The sequence below is a fragment of the Amphiprion ocellaris genome, chromosome 10, assembly GCF_022539595.1.
Source record: "Amphiprion ocellaris isolate individual 3 ecotype Okinawa chromosome 10, ASM2253959v1, whole genome shotgun sequence".
Classification (NCBI taxonomy): domain Eukaryota; kingdom Metazoa; phylum Chordata; class Actinopteri; family Pomacentridae; genus Amphiprion; species Amphiprion ocellaris.
Window position 1 is genome coordinate 16,989,710 of NC_072775.1, and position 21,961 is coordinate 17,011,670.

Sequence of the window (21,961 nt, forward strand, 5' to 3'; positions counted from 1 at the left end):
AGGTCTGTAAACGTTTGATCACACACAAACGTTCAACCTTTAGACAAACACTAAAGCTTCAACTTCTTCTTAGCTGCAAAGCATTAATAAGCGGAGTCATCCCAGAAGCGTATTCATGAAAAATGTGCTGGAAAATAGTGTCACAAAGTTACTACAGAGACTGTTGCATTTTTCTCCACCATTATCGGACAATTAGTTCCTTCCATTTATCACACACACTGGGTTCAGCCTTTTAAGCGACTTATGTGAAAACGCTCTCTATCACAGGTACACATACACTGTATCTAATGCATGTGGCCAATGTTCCCTGTAATTTTTCATGAGTCTGAGCAAACACACAAACTCCCTGAGCGTCCCTTGGACCACTGTGAGCAACATCAGACGTGTGCACTGTGGTCACACCAGCATCACATCCATTCAAGTTACATGGTTCATTAAAAGAATCAAATTACAGCATTTACATTTCTGTTAAAACACTTTGTCAACAGCAGCCAGTTGAAGGCTGCAGTGATTTTAGTGACACTACAATGTATAAGAGTGAAGTTATTGAATATTTGTCTCTCTTTACTGTTGCAGCGGTTTTGCAAATTGCAGACGGACCCTGTTCACTCCATAGACACCAATGTTATTCCTGTAGCTTGAAAGACAGCTACTTTTGATAAAACTGGGCTTGTAGCACATTGTCTGCCTTGCAACAATGGGAAAGAGGCACCGTTTATGTTTTGACAACCTATATCTAATGAGTTATTGATGCTGGAAGTCTGAATCTGTGAATATCTTTCCAACTTTACTGAACTTGGGGCCACTACCACCTAAGGAGTGATATATTTAATTTTGAAAAAAGCATTTAGCCATACTTAAAGCTTTAAGGGCTTTATTAACACGGAACTAAAAATTTTGTATTGTTTTATTATCACAGGTTCTGTCTGAAAAGAGGTGGCATCATTTTAAACAGTGAAATCAAACTAATAAAATGTAATGACCAACCAGTGAGTAATACTGGATTCTGCAAAAACATAAACAACTTTTTTAAAAATCTAAATCTTATCTTAACACAGTTAATGTATTAACTTATTTTTGTGTGTATGCATGTATTTATTGATTTATTTAGTACTGTTTACATATCAGAGTTCTGAGTTAATTTTTCTTAAGATAGACAAAGGCCATTTATTGATTACATATAGGCTCTTAAATGTTTATTAAAAACTAAAAAGCATTTTAAAAAAAAAACAACTTAGGCATTTATTGAGTCACTAAAATACTGTAGAGTACAGACCACATCAGCATGATTATAAGCATCCTCTGGTAAATTAACAACCAGATACTGATGTCTCTCACCATATGGACTTCAGGAGATGACTGGGGGATGATAAACTGTGACCTACTGGTTGGGTTCTCTCTGTTCTCATGTTTCTTACGTTTGTCCCCTGACAGCCGGGTCCTAATGTTTTTTGAGCAACACACCATACTATGACATTTTTACAATGATGGTTCTACTATGGAACCAGTTTGACATGTTCAGGTGTTCTTTGTGTGAAAACTCAGAGATTTCAGGTATCAGAAGGTGGTTTTCAACTTTCTTTGTTAACTTTCTGCTTCAACTTTAAATTAAATTTCCTTCACTAACCCAGCCCTCTGGACTTCCAGTAAGCTGCGTTCCTATTGGCTGTCCAGGTGGCTGCTTGGTGTTATCAGGAACACCTGAGCAGCTTGGTGTTATCAGGAACACCTGAGCAGCTCAGTGTCTTCCTGCTTTATTTGGCTGCAGACAAACATTTCCTTTGCTTTTCTTCACCAGTGAACCGGGTTTGGCTCCGTTGCTTTAATTTGTTCTTTAGGCGTTGGCTTTCAGCTTCCAGCAGTAAAATAGACTTTAATGTGTTTCTTGGTGTGTTTTAGGGCTTTGTACTGGATAGTTGTCTTGGTAAATGAGGTTCTTTAGCCACAGTTAGCACATGGTGCTAATGTGTGCAGTGATTAGTGGATTTGGTGCAGCTGAGTTGTGTCTTTATCTTGGCTGTAGTGAGTCTTTAGAGGTTTTTGGTCAGACACATTCTGTATTCTTGATGTGAACCAACGTTGGTTGTCCAGAAGGTAAGAGTTCCTGTCCTGATTCTCTGTTCTCAGAGGTTCTCTGGTAGGCTGCAGGAGACTTTAGCGTTTGGGTTGTGCTAGTTTGGTTTTTGTATGGTTTCATTTGGACGACTATCTTGGGGCCCCTCCATGTGGTTTAGTGAGGTTTTCTGCAACAGTTCTACAAAGCAACCTGCAGCAGAAGAGACTTTGAGAGTTTTTAGGAAGTTCTGGAGACCAGACTTTAGAGCAGCAGAAACATTTGTCAGCAGTTTGAGCAGGAGAAGGTGAGCTTCAGAGTAGAAATGAGACAGAAACCTTCTTGACCCGTGTGGTGAGGTCCTGTACCAAGAGTTTGAGCAGGTTGTGAAGAGTCTGTAGTTCTTTGGTCTGAAAACACAAGAAGAGTCGACTCATTAAAGGAGAAAACAGGAGATATTGTTGGTTCTTCTGTCACTCTGCAGTTTCCTTAGACTGAATATCAAGTTTATGTTTTAAATGATTTACCATGTGAGCCCAAGAAGACTTCAATAAACTCCCTCCATCCCCTGGACACAACATATTTTATTGTATAATCATGTTAAATCTTTTTTTGTTTGTTTCTTTTTGAGTTTTAATCATAGTTTCAGCATAGTTTTTTCTCTCTGCTTGTTTAGTTTTGTCATCTGTGTGAAAGGTGCAAAAAAAATAAAGTTGAATTGATAAACTGAATAATTGACTAACTCATGATTGTGACAACAGAAGTATTTTCATTGTGATTTAAGGGTTTGTTTCATTTTTAAGGTTGGGGTTAAAATCTTGACAGAAAAAAAAGATTAAAGAAATAAACTACAGTAAAAAAGTAATTAAATCAAAGGAAAAAACATTTAATATAATAAGACTTTTAAAAACAAAATTAAACATTAAATACAATTAAATTATATTAGACAAACTATTTAATTAGATAACTAAACGGAAGATACAAAGCATGTAATTATGAAATTAAACAAAAATTTTTAAACAATAATATTAAACATTAAAGATGAAATATTTTAGATAATTAAACATTTAAAAAATACAATTAAACAAGAATATTACACATTTAGAAAAAAACTAAACATTTAATTAGATTATTAAACCTTTAAAAGTCAAAACATTTCATTAGAAAATTAAATGTTTAATTAGAAAATTAAATCTTAAAGACAATAAAACTTTAAATAGGAATTAAACAGAAAATACAATGAAGCATTAAAAAAGAAAATTAAACATTAAAAGGTGGTAAAACATTTAAAAAGAAAACAAAGATTTAATCGAAAAATTAAACATTGGGACAGAAAAGGAAAATTTTCAAACAAGCTGATAAAACATTTGAAAAAACAACAATTAAACATTAAAAAGACAAAACATGTCGAAATCAGATCAGACATTAGAACAGAATAAAAGGTGAGAAAAGAGCAAAACTAAACATTTAATAAGAATCAAACTAAAGACAAAACATTTGAAAAGACACCAGTTAGACTTCAGAAGATCAAATTAAACAGAAGAAACAATAAAATGATCAAAAAGAGCAAAAACAGATAAAGTTCTTAAAGTGTTTTCTAGTCTGAAATGAAAACATCAAGTTGTTTCTTCAAACATTTCCTCTTTCTATGTTCTTGGTTTGATTGTGGATAGATTTACTAAGAACTCATTTAAGAAAACTGCTTTCCAGATAAAGTCTACTAGTAGTTGAAGGCATTGATCAAACTAATGTTACCTTCTGATCTCCACAAACTTTACTGTTCAGTGAAGAGAATCAAAGTTTGTTGAGGATTTCTAAAAAACCCACAGGTGAAGGTCTGAGAAGAACTCAGATGGATGGTCTAAATGTGAAATCAAGACTCATGGTCACAAGTTTTAAGGCTTCTGTTAACCATAAAGTTCAAACTAACAGAGAAGTACTGAGAAACTTTTAAAATTTCAGTCCTCAGACTGTCTAAAGGTTCAAACTAACAGAGAACTACTCAGGAACTTAGAAGATATCAGTCCTTGGACTGTCTGAAAGTTAAATCTAACAGAGAACTACTGTGGGACTTAGAAAATTTCAGCCCTCAGACTGTGTGAAAGCTCAGGTCCTGAGGTTCGGGAGGTGTGGAGGCTTTGGAAAGTCTTGGAACTGAGGGTTCAACCCTCCAGCACAAAGGCTGAAGTCCAACCTCCTGAGAAAAACGGTCGAGTCGAGGCTCGAGTTAAAAAAAAAAACTCGAAAATGGCAAAAAATAGATGATAAATGTGCAAAAAAAAGAAGAATTAGTATCTGAGCGAATAGCTCAGGGGATAAGAAGACAGACTACCAACTGGAAGGTCGCAGGTTCGAGACCCGCCACCGGCCTTTTTCTTTGTTTGTCTTTGTCAGAATTTTGAGAAAACTTAAGAAGGGTCTGGTCTTGAACCAGCGACCTGCAGCTCCATAGGCAAATCCTTAACTCACTGAGCTACAGATCAGATGAAAAGAAATAAATTCGTCGTCCCTTTGACATCGTAGTTCGTGAAGTGACCACATGGGCAGAGCCAAGGCGGAGTCTGGGTGGAGTCAGGGCGGAGAGTAGGCGGGGAGGTGGGTGGTGGCCTCCCCCCTCTACTCCCCCACCTCCCCCCACCACCCACCACACCTTCCCCCGCCCGACAAGTTCTTCGAGTCTCCACGAGTTCTTCGAGTCTCGACGGGTTTTCCCAAGTTTCTGGAGTTACCACGAGGTCGGAGGCAGAACAAGTTGTCATGAAGAGGTGTTGAAGTCGGTCAGGATGGAGTGACTTTTTACAGTGACTGGAAGGAAGACCACTAGAAGACCAGATCTTTAACCACCATCCATAAAATCCATGGAGTCGCTCCAGAGAAATGAAGGGAGGTCAACTTTTATCAACCTCCATCCACATGTTCAACTTGATATCTTTACTTGGAGATTTTTAGCACCACAAACCTTTAGTATCACACTTTATTATCATTTATTAGGACTTTAATGGAATCCACCAGCAGATTTAGTTTTTTTTGAGAAACTTTATTCTTGTCGTCGTGGGATTGCAGTACTTAAAACTGTTCCTTCTATTTGACCTCATGTTTATTAGTTTTAGTGGAGAAAGTTTTAATTGTCAATTAGTCTCTTAAAAACTAAATAATAAATTGGATTAGTCAAGAGGTTTAAATTTCTTACTTTGCCATATTTTAAATATGACAAAAAAATATAAAAATAAAGTCTTGAGACAATTTGACCTGTAATTAGCGCTATATAAATAAAATTGAATTAAAATTGTATGTATCTTGTGATGTTGGAGTAATTCAGCCATATATGTTAGAAAACACATTTTCTTTGTCCGTTAATTTGTTGATTGTTTTCTCCAGTAACTCATTTCTTGTTTTTGTTTATAAAATGTCAAGCCAAAATACATTCAGTTTACTGTCATAAAAACCAAAAAGATTTACATTCATGATGCAGGAATCAGACAGTTTTTCACTTTTTATCTTAGTTTAGTCAGAAAGATAGTTGATAATGTGTGAATTGTTGCAGCTTGTGAGCCGTAGAAGGTTTTAATCTTTGGGGCTGAGTGTCAAAAAACATTTAGAAACCAACATCAACAAAGCACTCAACAAAGATTTGAACATCATTAAAGGGAAATCCAACTTTTGCATGACAACGTCTAATTAAAGGACATTTATTTCCAACGTAATTGTGTGATATTCATCCTCTGGAGCTTTCTCTTCACATCGTCTTCCACCTGGACTGGTTTGGTCGGGAGCATGTGCAACAAACATTTGAAAAACTGCACTTTAACATCAATGAATGACACTGAAGTTTAATCTCTACATAAATGAGACTGAGTCTGGATGTGCTGCTCTTTCATTAACTCCTAAGTTTAGGGAAAGTTAAAACAAAAGAGGACAGTTCAGATGAGACTTGAGAATGAGCTTATTTTGAACAAACATCTCAGACTTTCTGAGCTTCAGCACCTATAGCAAGATAATTTAACAACAAGCAACTCAAGAGATCCAGAAGTTGGAGAGAGTTAGCTTTAGCTGAGCCAAAGAACATGTGGGACGCTAACCTAGCAAACATTTCAGACTTTTCTCTGTGAATTCTGAGAAATAATTTACTATTTAATGGCAGAGCTACACATCTGAACTCAGTCTCATGAAAACAGACTCTAATTCAGTGTCATCCATCCATATTAAAGTGCAGTTACCCAAAATGTTTGTTGTATGAGCTCCAACAAAACCTGTCCAGGTAGAAGGCCACTTTGACAAACAGGAAGTGGACGATTCCAAGCAGATTTATAGAAGGGGGAACCGGACTGTACTAAGTTTGGTCGAGTATAGAGGGGTGTTTTGTGGGTTTTTAAGGCTGATAATGATTATTAGTGAGACATTTGGAGTAGATATTAATTTGCAGTAAATTAAAGTATTTAAAATCTTGGAGTTAAACTTTGAAGAACACAAACTTTAACAGAAAACTTTGTTGATACGTTTTTGTTTTGTTTACAGATGTTAAGTTAAAGGAGTTTTATTCGTTACGTATAACCAATCAAATCACTCCAGAAGACAGAGTGACCACAGGTAGATAAAGGTTCAGAGCCAAAGTAGCACCATTTTTAAATGTATTTATTACCGTAAATCAGTAAAAAAATAAAATACTGATAATCAGTAAATCAGTCAGCCCACAATTACTACAATTCTACAGTTGATGTCTCTTTCCTTTGACTTGTTATTTGTACAATATACAATGTATATGATGGCGTTTTTTCATCCCAAAGGCTATACTATGATGTTTTCTAAGCGACATACGATGCTACTCTGTTTGTTCTGGCCCTGCACTCCTCCTCTGTTGTTTTCTGGATTGTACTCAGCTGCATGCCTTCGTCCACCCGGCCTCCGTTGACTCGTCCCGCCTGCCGTCTCTGGAGCTGAAGCTGGATTGGAACAGACCAAAGTACAGTCCAATCACGATGCCAGCTGCCTCTCAAAAGGCTCCTTCATCTGGCAGGTGGCGGCACTTCTTCTGAGGGGAAGCTGAGCTGGCCCGGCAGAACTTTGGAGATGTGTTCCAGTGGTTGGTGGATGTGTGGGGAGAGAGAGAGGGACCTTTGAATTGTTCAGAAAGGAAAACAGGGAACCCATTGGTAGTTTTAGTTTAGGGTGCTACTGCGGTGTGTTTTTGGGTTTTAAGAGGTGAACAGGAAGAGTTTTTTTTTTTCGTATTGATTATCTTTTACTTTGTTCCTGGTTGGAATGCCCATCAATGTCAACATGAAGTTCACTTTTAGTTCTGTTTATTTATTTTTATTTTACTAACACCCATTTGTTTTTAACCCTCTCACATGTTGTGTTGTTGTAAACTTACTCTTTCAAATAAATACTCGTCTAACCCTCTGAAAACCAGCGTTTGGACTATTTTTGTGTTGCTCCTCACCTACTGACAGCTGTGGACTAAAGGCTATACTGTGACGTTTTTAGAGCGACATGCTATACTGTGACGTTTGTTGGGCGACACTCTATACTATAGGCTTTTTAAATTGACATATTACTGACCTTTTTTTGTTTTAGTTTTTTTTGTTGTTTTTTAGCAACATATTATAAGAATTTGAACAGTTTTAAAATTTACTATACTTGTGCAATGAAATTATTATTCTATGGCATTTTTTAGATGACATATTATACTCTGATGTTTTCTTGAATTACATACTATTTTGACAATATACTGCACTATGACATTTTCTGAATCACATATACATGACAATTTTAGGCAACATCCTATCATTTTGCGCTTTTTGAACCACATAATAATCTATGTTTAGTTTTTCTTTCTTGCCAACATGCTGTACTATGAACTACAGGCCATACTATGTTATTCTTGAGTAAAGCATACTATACTGTGACATTTTCTGAACTACATCCTATACTATGGCGTTATACACAGAGTGCTTTGGTTACATGTTGATTTATAATCTAGATTTTTTTCTGTTTTGTTTTTTGACAGGATTACCACAGACCTGACAGAGAACACCGTTGACACCCACCTCAGGGAGACGCTGCCTAAGATCTCAAGGCTGCTTGGTCGTGGTCTTTCTGGCACGTACTCTTCCAAGATGAGCCGGGAAGTTTAACACTGATGGAATGACACCAGGTCTAAGCCGACAAACTTCCAATTCCTCCTCAACCCATAGTCTCTGGGAAACCTACATGGAGTAAGAAAAGTAGACAGAGAAGTAATTAAGTCTGTACACAACATATTAAAAAGAAATCATGCCAAAGGGCCAAAAGGACCAAAAGGGCCAAAGTCGTCTCCACCTGCTGAGGAGACTGAGGTCCTTTGGAGTGTGCAGGACTCTGCTCAGGACATTTTATGACTCTGTGGTAGCGTCTGCTATTTTCTATGCAGTGGTCTGCTGGGGAGCAGGGAGCACTGAAAGGGACAGAAAGAGACTAAACAGACTGGTCAGGAGGGCTGGTTCTGTCCTGGACTTTTCCCTGGACTCCATAGAGGAGGTGGGTGAGAGGAGGATGTTGGCAAAGCTCACATCCATCATGGACAATCCCTCTCACCCACTGCATGACACTGTGGGGTCTTTAAGCAGCTCCTTCAGCAGCAGACTGAGACATCCACCCTGCAAGAAAGAGCGCTATCGCAGGTCCTTCATTCCATCTGCTATAAGACTTTACAACATCAGCATCAGTGGCTGATGTTAACATAAACTGGACTATATCAGTAGCACCCCAAACCATAAAATTTGCACAGACATTCTTGCACTGCACATCTTTGCACTTTTAAACTTTATTTTTATTTTTTCTGTTAAGCCACTTTATCCTCATCTCTCACCCTTGTATATATTGTAAATATTATTACTATTGTTCTATTACTATTTTATTCTTATCACTATGTCTACTGTTACATAAGCTGCTGTAGCAATGTAAATTTCCCCTGGCGTGGGGAGAAATAAAGAACTTTATCTTTATCTTATCTAATAAATTAAATACAAAGAACCAAATTCGCCAATATACTGGAGACCAGAGCTATTTAATTTGATAAGTATAACCTTGTTTAGTAACATTTCAATTATTTGAGAGCAGTCCTAAAGAATTGCCTGTAATCCCAATCATAAAATGGGTTTGGAGGAAGAACATAGATGGTAATCTGGATATATATGAGTAGGCTTTATAACTACTATTGGTAGTATTGGTGGTAGTAATAGCAATGTGACTACTACTAGTAGTAGTGGCAGTACACTAACTACTGCTGCTGATACTGGCACTGCTACTACAAATTGTAATATTATTACAAATGCTGATACTACTTCTATGACTCTAACAGCTATTAATACTACTACTGCTTGTACTTTTAGTATTACTACTACTGCTTGTACAACTATACTACAGCTACTATTAATCATCTGGTATTTGGTTGTCAAGCTGCTAGCTCGCCTTAGTGTTTTGCTAGTGGCTAACTAGTTAGCTCTCGTAGCCTGAAAGCTCTCAACAAGATTTCATAATGAAAAAAGAGCCAAAAACTATTCTTACCTATGAAAAGTCATTCCAAGTTTCCTTGTCTCAATCATACGACGCAGTGTGTAATTGTATGCAGCACAGTGAGACGGCATACTTGTTTCCGTTTTTCACGCCGTCTACATCAACAGAATGCACTGAATCTTTGCCCCCACTAGCTTAGCCTCGCTGTAGCACTCAGCTCAAAGGGGCGTGTCCTATCTACTCATTCATATCTATGAGAACAACGATGGCTGCACATAAGGACGCCTGTCAATGACGTTGATTAGCTGCGTAAATACCATTATATACAGTCTATGGTAAATACGTATGTGAATCGCATCATTGGCTGCAGCAGCCAGTCACCGGTCACTCACTGACTCACATTGAAAAATAGCACAGAATGAATTGTTACATGTTTATTTTATTTACAATTTAGGTTGGATTTTTTTTTTGTGCGCTGCACAAATTTTCTGTGCGCGGAGACCATGTCAGCAGTGCGCAACTGCGCAGTTTAGAGGGAACAGTGCATGTGGCGGTGTCAGCATGGAGGTGCACACACATGCACATCCATCTCATTTCCAACAGGTTTAGCACATCATTTCACAGAATAAAGTGGAGCTTCTGTGCAGGAAGACAGAATGAAGAAGAGGCAGCAAGTTTCTGCAGATTAGATGCATATTCCCAGATGCTCAGGACTGACACTGCCTGAAAGAGCAGATGATTTGCCTGTAATTAGTTCAGATGTTAAAGTCTGTTAAGAACCATCTTTGATGAAAATATTTGTAGCTATTTCAAGTAATGTTCGCTGCTGTGGAAGGAAATTGAGAACGGTAGATTGGCCAAAGTCTGAATGGAACATGACTACTTTTCGAGAAGTTTGGTGACTGTGGCCATGCTAAGTGATGTCGACAGACTGAAACGGGCTTATGTGGTTTAGCTATGGACAGAGAGAGGTGCTGTTTGGGTAAGTGTAGCTCACAGAAACTCACAGGGGAGCTAATGTGCACACCTCCAAAATCCCAGCTACCCATTATGTGTCTCTGCAACGACGGTTGGTTGAGCAGAGAAGGATATCCAGGAGCACCAACGTGGGGCCAGCACCAAGCTATGAATTAATAAGAGTGCCAACAGCAAAAGCACACGCACGGACTATTTATTTCACAGAGGTTCAGAAGAGTTTCATTCTGGTTACTTCTTCATTTCTGCCCTCTTTTTAAACTTCACACTGTCTCCTAATGTTAATGTTATGTGCGGTGTGTTTTTGTACATTCCGCCCACATAAATGAAAAGAGAACACAGTGAACTGATTTCAAGGAGTTTAACACCATAGGCTGGTTTAACTGAGGTTATTATTTATCATTACCAATCTAATTCATATTTAGAGACTTTCAAAACATATAGTGACATTTATTAAAGCATATGTAGGATACAGTGTTTTGATAAACACGCTTATCTGCATTTTTGCTAGTAGCTAGATGGTGAATAAGAAGCCAGATTCACTCAGATGACGTAAGAACAGCAAGTTGTGGTTTTACATAAAATGAAGTGTTGTCATTTCTTGGCAAACATGGAACCACTGCTCTGAGCTGCTGGGTCAGGAAAAAATAGTGCCACATTTACAGTAGTTTAACATAATGTCAAAACACAACTTGGGTTTACATTCATGCTTTTGTACAAATTAACCAAAAAAAAACCATATAGCTTGTGAGCTTGGAAGGTGCTGGTAAAGGGACTTTTTATTTAAACTTTTGAACAAAGGCACACTTGAACTAGCTGTTATTGTTTTTTGTTTAAAGTGATGCATTACTTCACTTACATTTACTCGCTGTAGAAAGCAATTTGTCACTTTACTGCCTGTTTCATTACTTTTCCATTACTCCACAACATTGCTTGAGATGACTGTCAAGTAACTGCTGTTGAATAATATGATATGAAGCTATAGTCTCATGTAACCAGACACAACTCTGTGATCACACTTGTTTGGTTCTTTTATCAAAGAAAAAAAACCTTTCTGCCATCAAAAACTTGCCACTTTCAGCATGTTTCCTCACCTGCTGTAGTTGGTAAATCATAGGTAAAACCTGTCATAATGAAAATAAGGCTCAACTACATGTGTAAGAGGCTCAAAGTGGCACTGCTAGTATCCTAAAATTCAGAACAAAAGTAGTAACTGCCAATAACCAACCAAAAATGGACTTATTAATAATTATGATCTGATTACTAAATCGAGAAACAGTAATGTGGTATCTCACTGCACGACATTTCTCTTGGGAAGAAAGCAGATATTTCCCAAAACAGCAAATTATTCCTTTAAAGTGACGCAATGCATTAAATAACTGTGTCTAAATATCAGCAGCAAAGAAAAATGTTTCGGTAAAATCATTTATTCCTCAGTAGCGAGGCGAGAAATGCTGTGGTTTCAGCGCGAACACCATCCAACCACACAAGTCAAACATCACATTTTTGATCACCGCACAGTGACAACACTCTGTTCACAGTGTGCAAATAATGGAGAAATCAGTCTACCCTTAACAGCAGAACTGAGCCGACCTGACACGATTTGCATTTCTGCTGAAGAGCTGACTGTAGATTCATCTCCTGGGAGTGCTGTAATTTGTCTGCAACTGTAATTAGTGGAGATACACACAAGGATGCGTAAAGCTGATAGGAAACCTGCTTTTCTTGCTTTTCAGAACATCAGATAAGTTACCAGGAGTCAAAGTGTTGAGGGTGGTTGTATTTGAATGTAAAACAGCTTATATACACCAACCTGGCAAAACATTATGCAGCAAGTGAAAATTTTGTCCTTATAGTTGATGTGTTAGAAACAGGAAAAATTGGCAAGTATAAGGAGTTTGATAAGAGCCAAATTGTGATGGCTAGACGACTGGGTCAGAGCGTCAAAACTGCAGCTTTTGTGGGGTGTTCTCAGTCTGCAGTGATCAGTATCTATCACAAGTGGTATAAGGATGGAACAGTGGTGAACCAGTGGTCACGGGCGGCCAAGGCTCATTGATGCATGTGGGGAGTGAAGGCTGGCCCTTGTGTTCTGATCCAACATGGATCAGACCACATGCTGGTTCTGATAGAAAAGTGTCAGGATACACAGTGCAACGCAGTTTGTTATGTATGGGGACTGCATAGCCACAGAGCAACCGCTCACCTAGGGAACACATGGTGCCAGAATGCACTATGGGAAGAAGGCTGTGTGGACGTTACTTTAACACGTAGCACCAACCTAAGCATTGTTGCAGACCTTGTACACCCTTTCATGAAAACGGTATTCCCTGACAGCTGTGGCCTCTTTAAGCAGGATAATGCACTGGGTCACAAAGCAAAAATAGTTCAGGAATGGTTTGAGGAGCACAACAACGAATTTCAGGTGTTGATTTGGCCTCCAAATTCCCCAGATCTCAATCTAATCGAGCATCTGTGGGATGTGCTGGACAAACGAGTCTGATCCAGGGAGGCCCCACCTTGCAACTTCCAGGACTTAAAGGATGTGCTGCAAACATCTTGGTGCCAGATACCACAGCACACCTTCGGGGATCTAATGGAGTCCATGCCTTGGCAGCAAAAAGGGGACCAACACAATATTAGGCCGGTGGTCGCAATGTTATGCTGATCAGTGTACAAAACTTTGACTGTGCAAATGAACATCTCATCAGGCTACTGTGTACTAGGATACATATGATGAACTAACTTTTATTCAGATGTCATTTTTTTATCTGAAATACAATAATCACATGAAACTCCACATTTGCAAAAATATATTGTGTAAAGGAATTAGATTTCAGCTTGGTTCTCAATATGTTTTTTAGTCAGTTATTCTCAGGAGCCCAGAACTGAAAGTGTGATCTTACAGCTGCTGTGATTCCACTGGTGTTGTGTTGCAGTGAGCAGCAGGGATTTCAGCTGCCATCGTGTAACGCCGGAGGGCTTTTCCACTCAGCAGTGACTGACCATGTGGATATGTGAGCTCTGTTTGACCTCATGTACCTTTCTCAAAGCAACTAAATTTACAGGGCAAACACTGTCAACTGGACAAGCCCAACCGGCTTACATTTCACACATGTGACATCCAGACAAGAACTAGACTCGAATACGGGACTTGAACACTTCGTCTTGCTGCTGACATGCTGTAACTGTTATTTCATTTTGGCAGTAAGCGATGATCTTTTTGACAAGTTGCCAATCCCACATGTACTTGAACCAGCACAGTGAACCTCAAACATCTCACTGCTCCCTCACAGGGAGTTAGGTGAGAAGATCGATATAACTCTTGTTTTTGTGGAAAATATGGAAAATAGAGCACCAGGTTAGCTTAAGTTAGTACAAAGACTGGGAACAGAGGGAAACTATAAACCTGGCTCTGTCCAGAGGCAACAAAATTCTGCTGGTAGCATCTGTAAAATTCAATAATTAACATGTAATATCACGTTTTTTTTTTTTAACTTGGTACAAAAACTGTAGAAATGGCAATTTGTCATTTTAAGTGGGGCTTTCATTAATTTGACTATCAGTATCTGAACATGTCAGTTTTGCGTCTGAATGAGTACCTTTTCTGTAAAAATCACAATGGCAAAGTTGCTAGGTTGGATATAGCAAGATTTACATGTCTGAACTGCATTCCAGACACTCACAAGCAACGTACTTCAAACTGTGTGAGACAATTTAGAGGATTATTAATCCACATATTAGGGCCAATGTTGGAGCAAAAACATCACAGACAGCATAAAAAGACATAAACTGCACGCCATAAGCATCTTTCCCATGATCTTTTCTCAAAAACCGAAATGTTCATAAAAATAAAGCTATTGTGATGACAGAGTGAATTTAATTCACAAATATTGCGTACTGTGGCTCTCTACAACATGCTGAGGGATATGTCTGAATCAAAGAACACTATTGTAAATGTGACCTATGTCTGAACGAGGGAGTACAGTCTTGATTGGAATCCATACATCCTTTCCTTTGAACAGTCATAAAACATACATACATATGTAAATACAAGTAGTGTAGAAATACTTTTTGCATTTTTGTTAAATTGAAGAAATTCGTAAAAAAAAAAAAAAAAATTCAAATCAAATAGAATAATATCAATCTTAATTTGTAACTGTGTCCTTAATGCATGTTTAACTGTATACCTTTGGTTTATCAGCAGCCAGCTGACACATGGGGATTACAGGATAATGGAATGTTGAGATTCCACTGCTTTTTTTTTTTTGGTAAGTTGTGGTATATTTACTTTGTGTTTGTGACATGCTAAATAGCAAACTCAGTCATCAAAAGCTGTTGGTCATTACACAACAAAAAAGATACAGCAGTACCAAACACAGGTGACATTTGCTGTTACTAAATTTCCCTTTTTTAAATGAATTGTTTTTAAAAACATTCCAACTGACAAGAAGACAGAAGCTCAAAACCATGAGGTAAATAATAATTCTGTTAATAGCTTCTGTAAGAATAACTGTCATTGTAAGGTTTTAGGAGAAGAGAAGTGGATTGCAGAGGAGTAATCAAGTAATCCAAGAGATTTCTTGCCTCACTTCGATGAATTACCAGATGGAGAGAGTTCTCTCCTGGCAACATACTAAATCCATATAAACAGTTTCCAATGTCTTTCTGTGTCCAGTTTTGTTATGGTTGTGAATATACAAATGGAAGAGTGACAGAAAGAAGTTGGGACATAACAGAGCGTCAGAAACAGAAAGAGGAAGATTTGAACATACCTCTGAGAACTGAACCCAGAGGAAACATTTTGCTGCTCACAATAGTCTTTTCTTTGTCTCATTAGAAAAAAAAAGCATCTTCTTATTTGGAGATTACTGAATTCTTTTCACACCTCCACATTGCACTAATTAGGACAAATGAGCAAAAGAAGAAATCAATCTGAGACAAATTATCCTGTCCAGATTGAAAATAACAGGAGGAACACAAGAAAAGCAAGAGATGTTTAGCTGTGGTCTCACAGTTTTCGCCTGAATAAACCTGTGGGACAATGAATAGGCAAGCAGGAAAAAAATCCAAGCTGAGTCTGACTGAGAGGCGGCGTTCACCCTGAAGAGGTTGCCAGTCAATCACAAATCTAACACAAAGAGACGGATAATCATTCACATTCACACCTACGCCCAATTTAGAATCGCCAATTAACCTGATATGCATGTCACACAGGGAGAACATGCAAACTCTACACACAAAGGCTGTGAGGCAACAGCGCTAATGAATGTCTTTGTGAAGCTATACTGAAGCAAAAAATCTTCACTACAGATTTAAAAGAAATATGAATCAAACTGCCATCCAAACAAATGTGCGCTAAAAAAGAAAATAGCAAGTATGACTCACATTAAAAAGACCGCAACCATATAGAAACCATCCATCCATCTGCTATGTGGACACGCAGGGGATTAGAAACCCCAAAATTACATGAAAAGCAAACAAAACTAGTGCACTGCCTGCTGTTGCATCATCAGAGGTAGATGTCACAGTCAGTAGTTAAACTCTAAAACATTGCACTAAAATGGTCACTGATTATCCAAATCACTTCAACCTCAACACCACACATGCTGGGGTCCCCAGGAATAGTTCCGCCAAGTCTGACGTGGGTCAGATGTATGTTTGTCGAGATATGCGAAGAACCAGACACACACGCACACATACAGACGGAGATTAATTTTTAGTGAGATTTGTGACAAATTAATGAGAAATTGAAGTTTATGTGTAGAACACAGAATCTCGAGCACTCTGAGAAGAGATAAAACACTTGAATTTGATCACTGAGACAAATTTCTGGTATTTATAAGGCAACTAAGTTACTGTTACCTCAAAAGCGGATTAATTCAGACAAATAAGGATCAGCACAACGGGAGGAAAAAAGAACATTTAAAGATCTTAAAAAGAGATCAGGCTGAGACAAGAGGAAGTCTATTTCTCAGGAGATTAATTTAATAGGTATCAGAAAACGGTCAGAATCACATGCTGGTGTTAAACCGAGCTCAGTCATGTGTAGAGACACAAAGGAGAGATCTTATTTGGAATTTTTCTCCCCTCTGGGAAAACATCAGCACAACCAAGATGAGAAGGTTTGGGTTCGCTCTCTATACGGAAGCTTTAAAGCTGAAAACGTGGAGGATTCAAACTCCTAAGAACTGTCATTTTCTGAAAAGCAGAGAAAAGCAGTGATTAAAACTGTTTTCAACACTCGCAGTCTGGCAGTGAAGTGTTAGCCAGGAGAGAAAGAGCAGAGAGGAAGAGTTGAGTGGAGGGGAGGAGCAGCAGTCAAGGCCTGTGCCAGCTGCTCTGTTCTCACGTGGGATGGCTGTAATTAATTTGGACACTTGGCTGCTGGGTGGCATCAGCAATAATGTGTGTGTGTGTGTGTGTGTGTGTGTGTGTGTGTGTGTGTGTGTGTGTGTGTGTGTGTGTGTGTGTGTGTGTGTGTGTGCGTGTGTGCGTGCGTGCTGGAGCCTTTTATCAGTGAAGACATATCCCCGCCCTCCTACTGTATGTTGCCCTTGAGGTGGCTTTTTGCATTAGTGTCAGAGCAGGGCACATAAGCTGGTTGACACACACACTCATACACACCCACACACAACGCCTGCACACTCAGAATTTGAAGTAGTCAAGATATAGTAAGTGGGTTTCAGTCCTTTAGGACAATGTCCGGTTTGATATTTTACCAGAAAGCAACATTATTCCGTATGATTATTAATGACAGGGAGCTTTTTTTCATTTTGTTTTGTAAAAACACAGCCTGTGTAATTGTCATTGATCTCTGCAGGCCTGCAGAGTGAATTTAAAACACGCTTGTTTAAAGTATATTCATGCCTTTTTTTTCGGCACCACAGGGGGCCCTAGACTGAATCCTATGCCAGCGTACAGTGGGTGGAAAACAAAAAAACAAAGAGGGCTCATGTACGGGTCACCAGTGCATCGCAGGTCTAACAATAACTCACATGCATTAATATGAATGAATGCTGTGCACAGTTCCCCTAACCTGCACGTCTTTAGACCATGTAACAGAGAAAAAAGAACACAGGGAAATCAGAGACTGGGGATGGGCTCAATCTCCAGGAGTGTCTATGTGAGGGCCAGGAAACAGCCGCTTTCATTAATTTCAAACAATCTAATAAACAGAGGAAGATAAAGAGAACTCTGACTTTGATATCTAACAGAAGGTGCATCAGCTCTACAGCACAAAATTGTTGGCACATAATTAACTCATTTTTTCATCATTTGCATGCAAGGCAACACGTTAACATATTATGATTTTTATAAAGCCCTATAATAGACAGCAGGTTGCCTATTTGCACATCCAGCAGAAACTCTAAATTAGCATTGTGTTTTTCTGGCCGACCAGCGCATGAAAGTCTAATATTCACTCTCTTTGTAGCTATTTTTTCTTCACCCACTACTGAGGGGACATATCTGGCTCTTAGCTGCGAGATGTTCCACTTTTGTTATAGCTGCAAACTTTGTCTGTCTGCTGTTTGTTGCTGGACTGGTGGTGTACCACTAATGATGATCGATACCGTGATTCATCAGAGCTGCTTTTTTTGTTGTGTTTGCTTAAAATAGCATGGCAGAGCAGAATAGTTTTGGGCCATAGAACCAAAACAATGAGCTGTAAGATGCTGAAATGTTTTGTTTTGTATTGGAGGACACAGTTGATCACAACCAGCCACTTCTTCAACAGTAGACACAGAACTTTGATTTAATGTTAATATGAAAATATTAAGTTGTACACCTTTAAATTTGCTACAATTAAAATACCTTCTCTTATAGTTAGTAAGTAGTGCTGCTGACCAGATATGGGCTTGATAATGTAGCTTCAAGAGCAGTAAAGTGTAGCAGCAGCAGTAGCTCAGCACTTCAGATGTAATTAGAATATAGAAAACGGCCAGATAGACCTAATGGTTGGAGTTAACACGTTTCTCTAATGCTTAGCTGAATGTGAAGTGCAACTTGGCTGATCAACATAATGTTAAAGAGGAAAAATTTAATTGCGGTATAACATCAGCAGTCTAAGAAGGAGTTTGTTTTAAAGGGAACCCTACTAGCTGTTTCTTCAGTGACAAATTTCCACTGTTTACTACTGAGGTGAGTGTTTCAGCAACTGGGATACTTTTGCCACCAACTGAGAATTTCACACTTTCTTCACTCAGTTACTCGGACTCTGAAGCTACTTTCATGCAGTCCATCAAAGAGCAGGAAAGTCATGCAGAACTTCTCACCTCTGCCCCTCTGGGAATTTACTGTCACCAAAGGTATGATGTTGAATAAGGATTACGCAACTGCCTTTGATGATTTCCACACACTGGTGTCAGAAGCAGCCAGTAGGTGTCCACCATGGCAATCTGGGAGTCCGTTGCAAAATGTCTAAGCTCTGCCACTGTGATTCCTCTCCATGTGTCACATATGAATTGCAAAGAAGTCCAAAATGTTATCCCTGTCCTCTTGTTTCTGAAGCAAAGTTTGCCTTCTGTCACAAACCTGTCACGGACATCTGTGTGTTTAAAAACTGCAACCATGGAATTTTTCTCACCTTAACTGCCCTGAAAATGTATTTTCTTCATCAACTTTTTCTTTTGAGTGGTGGAATCCTGCATCATCACACTTAACTGATCAAAAAATTAAGTCAGTCTTGATCATTTTAAATCACACGATTTCTGTATTTTCTTCTGTCTGGTTTAAAGTGAGCAAGATTTTTTTTAAAAAAGAGAGAAAAAGATGCCCAGTCAGGATGTAGCAATGTTTGGTCGATTCAAAGCTGATCAAACAACAAGATTTTTTGTTTTGTTTTGTGAGTTTGTTGTTGATTGTTACTTTGCTGCTTATTCTATTATTAAAGCCAAATTTTTCAGGGCCAGAATTAAGCATTTTAGTTGCCTTATTCCAGCCATAGCCAAAGGGATGCTCTAGTTATTTATTGATGCTGGGGACTTAGAAGAGACAGAGCTAAAACAGAATAGTCAAAATTATCATTTATTTACTTGTTTTCTTAATGGGGAAAGCTCCTCCAGAACAACTAAAGACATAACATAGTTGTTTTAATTACTGTGACACGCAAACTGAACCTCATACGTACAATCAGCAGTGTGTTGCCAACTTCGACTATGCTGTAGCTGTCATTTCTAGATGTTGCAGAAAGGAAACACAACTTGAAATCTATTTCAGCATTTTTATCTGGTGATAGAGTTCATGCCAGAGCATCTAAGGAAAAGAAACTGTTACAAGAACAGACGGTATACAGCAAAAATGAGTAAGTGCAACTAGATTATTTCCTCTTATGAACAATCAAAAACAGAAGCTTCACTATAGAAAGACCAGACTGAAAGTACAGGCTCCAGAGTAGAAACTCAGTGCAACAAAAGCAAATACACCTGTGATCACTGAAACAAAACTGTACACCTGTCATTTCCAATTAATTTCATTAGCACGCGAGTAGGCATAAAATTACTTATAAATACCAGAGCTTTCTCAGCTTTGGATCTATTGACTGGTATCTGTCTGCATCATGGCTCCACATGGAAAAGAATGGCCAAAGGATATGAAAAACTTGATTGTGAGACTTCAAATAGATGGTAAAGGAAACAGGAAGAATTAGTCAAAACAATCTGCCATAGTAGTACTAATCAGAGCAGCACTTCCTGTTCATCAAACCATGACAGTGTAGACAGCACACTGCTTGTATATTCTAACTTTAAAAAAAAAAAAAAAAAAAAAAAAAACAGACAGACAGACAAGTGATTCAGACTTGGCACAGAGGTTATCAAAAAAAAGTGAAAAGTCTGACCTGGCTAAGAATATCACCTAGCTTGAGTCCAATAGAACACCTTTGGAGTGTTTAAAAGAAAAAGGCAGAGCAATACTTTCCCCGAAAAGCAAAGAGCCACTGAAGAAAATGTCTCTTTTTGCATTGAGTTCCTGCTATGTGGTCTATAGTTTGTGGCATGTTGTTGATAAGTTTTTAATTTTACATGAGAACAAATACCCTACGGTTCCACTTAGAAGTAATGCCACCACTGGAAGATATTACAATGTTGAATCTTTTGACATTTAACTGACAATGCAAAGACGTGTATTCACTTCTGTTGTGTACTGTATCTATGACTGAGTAACTTCACCTAAATGAAGTAGATGTGGATATTCTCCGTAAGAGTTGTGAGTCAGTGGCAAATCACTTAGCCCCGGCATGAAATATTGCCCTAAATAGATGTTTACGTGTTGCATGATGGCTGTGAAAAGGACTGCTAAAGGTTATTTAGACCATTTGGCCTTTATTCCAGTCACTTGAAAATAAACTGAAAGTGAGTGTAATATGAGGAAAATGTGAGCGCACATCCGCTCATGTCCATTTACCACAAGGGGACCTTGATATGACTCATGCTGGCATAAAATAAAGCTCTGTCAATCCTAAGTACAGACTGTGCAAATGGCTGCTATGGGCAACATACGAGCTCAAAATCTACACTTCTCGCACCAAATGCTGGATAGCAGATCTGGCTCTGATTGAGGCCAGCAGGCTACATTATAGATATTCAGAGTGCCCCCTAATGGTCCAGTGGGGATTGTGACAAGCTGTAATCAAGAGCGAGTGCTATCATTATACAGTACATCACCAAAAAATAGAATATCCACCGCAAATGTGCGAAAAGGAGAGGGAGAAAAAAATAGGATAGATTGGATGTATTAAAATGAAGATAAATAAGAAAATTTGAGGTGGAGAGGAAGCGAGAGGCAAAGGGGAAATGTGCATGTGCCATGGTGCTTATTAGTCAACCTTGGACTGCCTGATGAAGGACAAACCATTGACAGAGGCAGAACTGTGCCTGCAGGCAATCAGAGAGGGGAACACACACACACACACACACACACACACACACACACACACACACACACACGCACACACACACGCACACACACACACACACACACACACAGTCCCTCACTCTCCCTCTTTTGCTCTCTCTCTCTCTCTCACACACACACACTGCTTTAATTAAATTTACAGATGTCAAAGCTCTGATCACGAAAGCAAATCCCCCTCCTCCCTCCTGTCACTCATCCGTCCATCCATCCCCGCATCCGTCCCTCCTTCCCACCCATCCTGAGCCGTGAGGACAGCTCTGAGTGCTGTGACGGCTGAAGTCGTGTTGCTCAATCTGAAACACATGCCCCCTCTCTCTGACTGACACACACACACACACACACACACACAAGCTCAAGTTGGCATGAATACACTGTGTCACACACACATGCTCAGACACACAGAGAGAAAGTGAATCCAGACAGCTATTGATCTGTTATGCAGCTGATAGGACACTAATGAACTTCCTGTAGAACAAACGGCCTGTAGAAAGAGAATTCTGCTCCAAACGTCCTCTGCACATCAAA

General features: G+C 38.8%; 1 protein-coding gene across 2 annotated transcripts in view; it reads right to left on the bottom strand.

Moving 5' to 3' along the window:
* Positions 1–6,668: 6,668 nt before the first annotated feature.
* LOC118471319 (serendipity locus protein delta-like) overlaps positions 6,669–21,961 on the bottom strand; it is a 36,829-nt gene continuing 21,536 nt past the window's right edge. For both annotated transcript variants that reach the window (XM_055014012.1, XM_035955289.2), the window contains exons 6-7: positions 8,101–8,259; positions 6,669–7,165 (exon numbers count right to left, since the gene is read on the bottom strand). In XM_055014012.1, coding sequence (XP_054869987.1) covers positions 8,237–8,259 — 23 coding nt within the window. In that variant the 3' untranslated portion in view covers positions 6,669–7,165; positions 8,101–8,236. The remainder of the gene's footprint in view (positions 7,166–8,100; positions 8,260–21,961) is intronic.